The following is an 8,447-nucleotide window of genomic DNA, read 5'->3' on the forward strand; positions in this document are numbered from 1 at the left end:
AGGGCCTGTGGTTGATTGTGCACAGTACCTGCAGGGCCTGTGGTTGATTGTGCACAGTGCCTGCAGGGCCTATGGCTCTGTTGGAGATTTGCACCTACAGCTTAGCGCTTAAAGTACTTGTCATCTAGTCCTAATAGACAGCCTTAGGAAATAGGAATGCCCTTCACTTGTATGATTTGCCTCTTGTTGATCCCTTGAGGGTCTCAGTAAAGCACACATCTTAGAAGGAAGTCGGCTTGCTTAAGCCAGTGGCTGCAGAGTCTACAGGTCTCAACCTGTATTTACTAGGGCAGTTGGTATAACCTCCAGAGAGGCTCACTGTCTTGACGTCATTAACCTTGAGCTCGTCACAGGACTGTAAACATAATGAGTTGTTTTAAATGTTAACCAACCAGAAGGCTTGCAGTTCATGTTTCATTAACTTGATGTATCTTCTCAGTTCTGTGCTCTTCTCTAGTACTGTCTGTAAGCTTGGACTGTTGTGACCGTTGCAGAGACAAAAGAACACCGGAAACTGGGCTTGACTGTGTTATTTGAAGTCCTGGACTTCGCTGGATGCACTAAAAACATAACGGCCTGGAAATATTTGGCAAAGTATCTGAAGCAGATATTAATGGAGTACGTGAGAAACAGCATTTATCACTGTTCATCATAAGTAATGGTCCCATATTTTAGCTATTGCTTTTAAAGTTTTTTACTTAATGTTTTTGAATTTCCTGTAAAGGATATTTAGGGTTTTTTTGTTTTTGTTTTTGTTTTTGTTTTTTTCTGAGTATCAGAAGCTAGGAAATACAAAATCATAAGCCAAACACACAGGAATTCTATGCATATATTTCATGTTAACAAAGTCAACACTGCATCTTAAAGTGCATGCATGGTAAGGCAGTGTTCCATGCTGCATCTGAAGTGCCTATTGTCAGCACCACATTCTGGATCAGAGAAAAGGCGTGGCCCTGCTCATATGCATTCTGTGTGTGTGAGAGGCCTCCCAGAGTTAAGCTTTCCTTGAATGTCATAGCCATTTTGGCTGGTGAGGAAATCGTGTGTCTGAGCACTTGCTATGGGCAAGTGAACCCAGAGTGAACCTGGGAGATCAGGGCCTGAAAACAAGGCGGACTAAAGTCTCCTGCTATTGCCGACTTTATTCAGAAGATCAGACAATATAATCTCTGAGGGTTAATGAGAGGCACCTGAGTAAAGTGTACAGTCACAAGGATGAGACACTCGAGCGGAAACCATGGTTTTTCTTAGAGGGATAACAGTAGCAGAAGTACACACGTTCCTCTCGCTACCCGGGAGGGCACAGAACACACTCCACAGTTCTGAGGTTTTGAAGAACTGAGGCCGTCAAGATTGGTTTTCTTAGAGATTTCTCACCGCACTCAGAATTCCCCCACATGACTCCATTCTTGCACGGGGTTCCAACAACCCTGAAGATAGAGGATTAATCCTAAAACAGGTTTTTTTCTTTTCCTTAAAAATCTCTGGTAACTGAAAATCCAAGGAGAAAGTGCCAACAGATTTGGTGTCTGGTGAAGCCCAGTCTCTTGGTTCCCAATGCCCTCTTGCTGTGCTCCCCTGCTGAAAGGGACAGCTGCTGTCTGGGCTGTCTTACAAGGATCTAGCTTACAATGTCCCTGTGACTCAGCTCCTAGTGTCCTAAGCCTGGGCTAGCACCTCACCTCATTGTCCCTGCACTAACGGTGATGAGTGCATTCACATTGCGGCGGTGTGATAGGTCAGCCCAGTCATTGTCAATCACTGTATAGATCTAGAACCACTGAAATCTCTACCGGATCACAGGGTTCCTGAAGGGCAAGAAGTGCACTGTTCACATGTTGAATCTAGAAATTCTACCACAAGGGCGGCCACAGGCTCTAAATGCACATTTTCACTTAGTTTGCTTGGTTCAGCATCAAGCTCATGCATTTGTGTGTTTGTGTAATCATGGCATCTGAGTGGGTATAGTAATTTCTGTAGCATGTAATTTTATCTAGGATTGTGAAGTACCTTTAAGTGATTATAGTAATAGCTAACAGTTGCTCTGCAGCAGACACCGTGTGAGGAGCTTTCTGGGCTCTGCTTTGACTGTTGACAAGTTTGCTCCTAACAAAAATGCCAGGAAATAGCCATTTCCACCCTCCAAGAAAGTGAGGCTCAGCCAGGTTAGCAGCTTGCACAGCAGGATCGTATAGTTAGAGATGAAGAATCTGAGATTTCAGTCCTGGGTTTTAATTCAGCATCCTTGCTGTCAATCACTCTGCTGTGGTGCATTGGCTGTGCAGGAAATGGGATGTTCACAGAAAGAGTGAACATGGGCTTGCCCTAGGTTACTGCCTTGACCATGCGTGGATGTCAGCTTGGAAGTGTCTTCCATGTTGTCGTTAGACACTGCTCATGTTGGGATTCCGACCGTAGCCATGTCCTTTCACTGACGTCCCTGTTCTGTTTCTTTTCAGAAGCCATTCCAAGTGGGTTGAAGAAGAGTGGAAATCTAGGAGGAACTGGTGGCCGGCTTTTCACTTCAGCTTCTTTTGGGCGAAGAGTGACTGGAAGGCAGACACTGACTTGGCTTGTGAGAAAGCTTTTGTGGCAGGGATCCTTTTAGGAAAAGGTCTGTGGTTGGTTTCCTGTTTGTCTGGATGGAGCTTTTGGCACTCTGAGGCTAGAGAGGGGGCCCTTGTTCATCTGTCCTTGGGATGCCCAGGGCTTTAGGAGCCACAGAAGTGACCAGAATGGGAGTGGGAGCCCTGAGCTGGGTTAGGGTAAATTAGCTTTCAGAGCTCGCTTAATAAGTGGGTATATGTAATATGCACATCACCATGGCTAGGCTTAGGAAGGGTGGAGGTGGCGTGCCTGCTTTAACTGTGGGTGAGCCATGCCTGTGAAGTGGTACAGTTTGGTATGGCTTTACTGTTGAGGCTTTTACAGGTACCCAAGCCACATGGGTATATGCAGCATAGACGAATCTACGTTCAGAATCATTAGTGTTCCAGGACTAAAGAAAAATAAAAATATAGAAGTATTCTTAATAATTTGATAAATATTAAAACTTTTCTCATTTTGTTTCATTTTTTAGGTTGTAAATATTTTCGGTATATTTTAAAACAAGATCATGAAACCTTGAAGAAGAAAATCAAGCGGATGAAGAAGTCGGTGAAAAAATACACTATTGTAAATCCAGGTGTTCGCACCTAGATTTTAACTTATTTTACAGTTATCGCTACAGTGTAGTGGTTTGTATATTAGTTTTGTGTGCCTGTGTACACATGTACATGTGCACATGTGCATGTGGAAGCTAGAAGTCAGCTGTGTCACTCTCTGCGGGAGCCTTGCTGAGACCCTCACTGAGACCTGGGGCTCACCTTTTAGACTGGCTGGTCAGGATATTCCAGGGTTCTTCTTAGCTCTGGGATGATCATTGTGGGTACCATGCCCAGATTATTTTTTATTCATTCATTCATTTATTTATTTGTATATGTATTTGTATGTGTGTGCACATGTGTACATGACTTGGCACAAGTATGACCAGGAGCCTCTAGAAAAGAGTCTGGTCACCTGCGGTGATTTCTGTGAAGATGGTGCAAACAGTGACTGCCCTGGCCTCGGGTCCTTTGTGTTGTCTCACCGGTGTGCCAGGAGCCACCTCAAATACTATCCTGTGTACAATAGATCAAGACTCTTCTAGGAGTAACAGGAGCCTGTGGCACTTGGCCTCCCTCCCATTTGTTTCTCCATCAGCTTCATTTCCACACCCCACAGCTACTGATGGGTTCTGTTGAGTGAGGGGTAGAGAGTCGAGGAAGAGGAGGGGGAGGAGGAGGAGGAGGAGGAGGAGGAGGAAGACTTTCTCTATTGGTTTTAACTGGAGCAGGTGAGACCATGTGACTCTCCAGTCCTCTGACTCTGGAGGACTGGTCTGAGTCAGAGTGCTAGAAGAGGTGTGGCTAACCTTAAGGGCGTGGTGCACTAGGATACTTGGATGTTCCCTCAGAAATGAGAATCCAACAGTAGCATCTCTACCATGAAGTAGCGTCCTACAGATACTGAGTAAGCACAGTGGGACAGCTTCCCAAAGCCAGAGGCATGTTCCAGGAGCACACCCTGGGCTCTGTAGCATATGTGCTGATGAATGCTTCTAGACAATGATCTTGGCTGTCTTGTAGTTATTGTTAAAGTGACTCGTACTTGTATTCCAGGAAGGCTCATTGGTGTTCAGGTGACAAACCACACATTTCCCCATTGGCTTATAGCCCTACTAGCTTTAAGTAATGTACCATAAAAGTGGACAAGTTGTGCTTTATGAATAATTTTAAGTAGTATTTTATTCTTGGGGTAAAGGGTATCAAGAAATAACTTCATCCAGGGCAAACAAAGCAAGTGGGTGTCTGTCTCAAGCACCGCTCTAAGCCAAGCTAGAGTTACCACATTGAAAGGACCAGCTTCTCCAAGTGGCAGTGGTTGGATTGTGTGGGAGCTCTGTAAGAGCAACCCCGTAGGAGTAAACGTTCAAACCTTACAGCACGGGCCAGGGTCAGCAGGACCTGGCTCTGGAATCCTAAGATAGGGTTTGTGCATCCTAGTGCTTTTGGGGGCCTTGCAGGGGAACCGAGGAGCTGTGGCTCTACACAGAGCTTTGCTGTTCTACAACTTTGTTTTTGTTGTTGGTTTTTGTTTGTTTGTTTGTTTTGTTTTTAAACAAAGTCTGCCTGGGTAGACATGGCTGTTCTTAAACTCGTGACCCTCTCCTTCAGCTGTTACATGTGTAGGCTACCACATCTAGTTTTCTTTCCTGGAATTTTCATATCGCATGTCCAGTTAGAACACTGTGATCTAACACCTGTGGGAGTTATTTGATGTTTACTGAGTCCAAAGCCAGTTCTGTGAACAACACTGGCCAGGTTTTTTAGGCATTCTCCTGGCTCTTCACACCATCACACTCCTCCTGATAGAGATGAGGTACCTCTTTAGGTCAGGCCCTAACCGTATCAGACTGGTTCTGAAGGTACCATCAGACCCCTCCTCTGTTGCCGACCTAGCTCCATGTGAAGCACCAAGCTGGGTAGCTAGGGTCAGAAGAGAGGACTCACAGCCCTGAGGTCATTGACCCAAGCGACCTAGGTCAGTTCTCTCTCTCAGGCTTTTTCTAGGCTCCCCTCTATGTCCCAGGAGCCATTTAGTTAACTTGTGTAGTGCTTGCCTTTCCCATTTGTATGCTATTGACACATAAATATCTTTGTATTACCTCTGTCTAACAGTGTCTGCTCTAAATGTCACTGAGTTGACATAAACACAAATGTGTGAAAGTGACTGAGGGTGTCTACCCTCTGGGAAACAGCAAGCCTGTGCCAAGAGTTGGGCCTGGGACCTGGTGGCCTAGTGAAGAGACATGTGACTGAGGCAGCTTATAGAAGAACATTTAATTAGGGGTTCCAGAGAGTCCATAATCATCATGGTAGGAACCATGGAGGCAGACAGGCAGGCATGGTGCTTAGATCAAAAGCTCAAAGCTTACTGGTGGCATAAACAGGTGGCAGAGAGCCATAGATCAGGAGAGACTGGGCCTGATGTGTTTTTTTTTTTTTTTTGAAATCTCAAAGCCCCAGTGACACCTCCTCCTTCAAGAAGGCCACACTTCCAGTCTTCCCTAAACAGTCAACCAACTGGGAACCCACATTCAAATGTAGGAGCCTGAGGGGCGGGGGGCATTTTCATTTAAGTCACCACAGTTAAGATCCTGGAGTTTTATTTGTTTTGGTTTTGAGGTGGAATTTCACTGTGGCTCTGACTGTCCTTGAATTTACAGAGATCTGCCTGCCTCTGCCTTCAAGTGATGGGATTAAAGGCATGTTCACTGCACCCAGCTCTGGGTTTTCTGTCTCTGTCTTGTAGTGCGTGAGTTCTTGGCAAAGTTGCCAAGCATTCTCAGAACTTGACTTGCTTTAGTTTAGTTTGCTCCCTAGTTATCAGTGCGTCCAGTTAACTGCTTAGTGTCCATTATGATTGCATGATGACCCTTTAAAAAACAGGAACTAAAAAAAAAATTTAAGTCTCTTGCTTTTTCTTAGAAATTTCTGAAGTATATCTTTGAGGTATATGGCTTGATAATGTGGTAGATGTACACACTGTAAAATGATTACTATGACCAAGATAATTAGTCTATTACTTCTGTATAGTTAATGTATCAGGGTTCTCTAAAGGAGAAGAAGCCATAGAATGAATATATAACAGAAAGAGACTTAGTAACCAGATTGGCTAACTCTGCACAACCTGAGTAGCCCAACACTGACTGACTGTACAGTGGGGAAGCTGGGAACCCAGCACTGGCTGCTCAGGTCATGAGTCAGCCCCCCTCCATCACTGAAAGCCTGGGGGATTTCTGGAGAGCAGCTGATCTTCAGTTTATGTTCAAACCAAAGAATCCTGGTTCTAATGTCAATGAAGAATCATTGCAGCTCTATTGCTGGCAATAGGGTAGCTGCCAGCAATCTACTTCCCAGCAAGGGCTCAAGTACTAGCAGACCCACCACAACCACTACTAAAATAACAATATAATAAAAACCACTTTACTTTGCCATCAGAAGTATACAAGGTTCCCTTTCCCATATCCAGTGCTTGTTATTTTCCTCAGTACCTTCTTAATTTCCTTTCTCTGATGACTGGAACCATGAGCATCCTCTTGTGCACCTCTGAGCCATTTTAATGTCTGTCTTCCCTTGAAAAGCATCTACTTAGGACTTTGCTCATCTTTAAAGTCAGGTTATTTACAGTTTTGGTATTCAGTAGCCTTATAGATTCCATACCAGATGATTATATTTGAATCTTCCCAAACAACCCCAAAATACCATGGAGTTAGGAAGAGCTGGCGGGTCTTAAATCCCAGCATGTCTAAATGCCTTGTCTGTGGAGCTGTCCTTATGTTCTGAAACAGTGGGTGATGGAGAATGGCAGCCATTGAGTAGGTGGCATGGGGCTTGGGTATGGATTTTCTCAGTAAGGGGTAATATTATTGGATAGTAACATTTTGAAAAAGAAACAATAGACTTCTAAATGAGAGTCACCATGAAAGATGTGGAAATCATCATAGAAACTAGGAAGTTGGCCTTGAACTGGGTGAAGGAGACTCCGTGCCTGTTGTTCATTCACAGCTCCCATCATGCCTCTACCTTGAAGTCACAGATAACCTCCCACTGTTAGTATGGCTGTGCGTTCAGCTAGCGTGCCTTCAGTAGCTAGCTGCAGCTGGCGCAGAGGGTTTGTTTGTTTATTTATTTATGAAGAACAGCTAAAAGTGATTGCTGAGTTTGGTAAATCATGGAATGAAATCGTCGCTATAATTCAGAATGCTGGATTTTATTGCCATTTGACCCCTGGTGGGGTTCTTACCTCACGGAATATTCTGTGACCCCACAGATCGTCCGCATGCAGGTAATGGGGTGACCCCACAGATCGTCCGCGTGCAGGTAATGGGGTGACCCCACAGATCGTCCGCGTGCAGGTAATGGGGTGACCCCATAGATCGTCCGCGTGCAGGTAATGGGGTGACCCCACAGATCGTCCGCGTGCAGGTAATGGGGTGACCCCACAGATCGTCCGCGTGCAGGTAATGGGGTGTGCGCTTTTTTGCTTCTGAGAACTATTTTGAAGATTGGGGAGATGAGCGGTGAGGAGATGCTCTGTAGACCGGTGCATGGTATGCATGCTGAAGCTGCTTTCCGTGGTCAGGGACACCCTGCACCCCCAGGCTTCTGGAGAGGGACTGTAAGCTACAGGGGGACTGTAGCTCAGGAGATGCCCTCATTTGGAGATGTGTGTACAAAAATGATAAATGAAAATGTCGTTATAATGGGTCCTAATCCAATATGACTTGTGTTCTCATAAAAATAAAAGAGGACAACTGGACACATACAGGAAAATGGCATTCAAACATGAAGACAGAAGTTGGGTAGCGCACTTCAAAGTCACATCTGCAAAAGGTTGCTTGTGAACCGCCAGAAGCTGGGAGGGACGCCTGGAACTGATTGTCCTCGCAGCCCCCAGAAAGAACCAGCCTTGCTGACACCATGACCTCAGAATCGTCAGAACTGAGAGACAAGAAGTCTGTCATGAAAACCTCCCAGTTTGTGTGCTTGTACAGCTGTTGAGGCAAACCCTGTAGTTTACAACTGTCAGTTTCAAAGATGAGTGCTAACTTCAGCCCTCAGTCTGATTCTGATTGAGAGGTCCAGACAATTCTCAGGCTGCTGTAATGGTTTATCCCTGTGATACGAATATATACCAAACACTTACTGCCTCTGCTGTAACAACCCCCCCCCCCCAACCAAGATTTCAGATATCTTGATGTCACCATTCTTTCCTGCGAGTCCCCCATGGCACTACCCACCCTCCCTATTAATATGACCTGCCTTCCATCATCAGAGGACACTGTTTTATACTCCCCCCCCCCC

General features: G+C 45.2%; 1 protein-coding gene across 1 annotated transcript in view; it reads left to right on the plus strand.

Moving 5' to 3' along the window:
* Window positions 1-3,796, plus strand: part of Taf1a (TATA-box binding protein associated factor, RNA polymerase I subunit A) — a 19,922-nt gene extending 16,126 nt beyond the window's left edge. Inside the window, exons 9-11 of the mRNA XM_021198814.2 lie at window positions 495-618; window positions 2,460-2,614; window positions 3,080-3,796. Of these exons, the coding sequence (XP_021054473.1) occupies window positions 495-618; window positions 2,460-2,614; window positions 3,080-3,198 (398 nt within the window). The 3' untranslated portion in view covers window positions 3,199-3,796. The remainder of the gene's footprint in view (window positions 1-494; window positions 619-2,459; window positions 2,615-3,079) is intronic.
* Window positions 3,797-8,447: the final 4,651 nt, after the last annotated feature.

The sequence above is a fragment of the Mus pahari genome, chromosome 5 (genome assembly GCF_900095145.1).
Source record: "Mus pahari chromosome 5, PAHARI_EIJ_v1.1, whole genome shotgun sequence".
In the NCBI taxonomy this organism is placed as follows: Eukaryota; Metazoa; Chordata; class Mammalia; order Rodentia; family Muridae; genus Mus; species Mus pahari.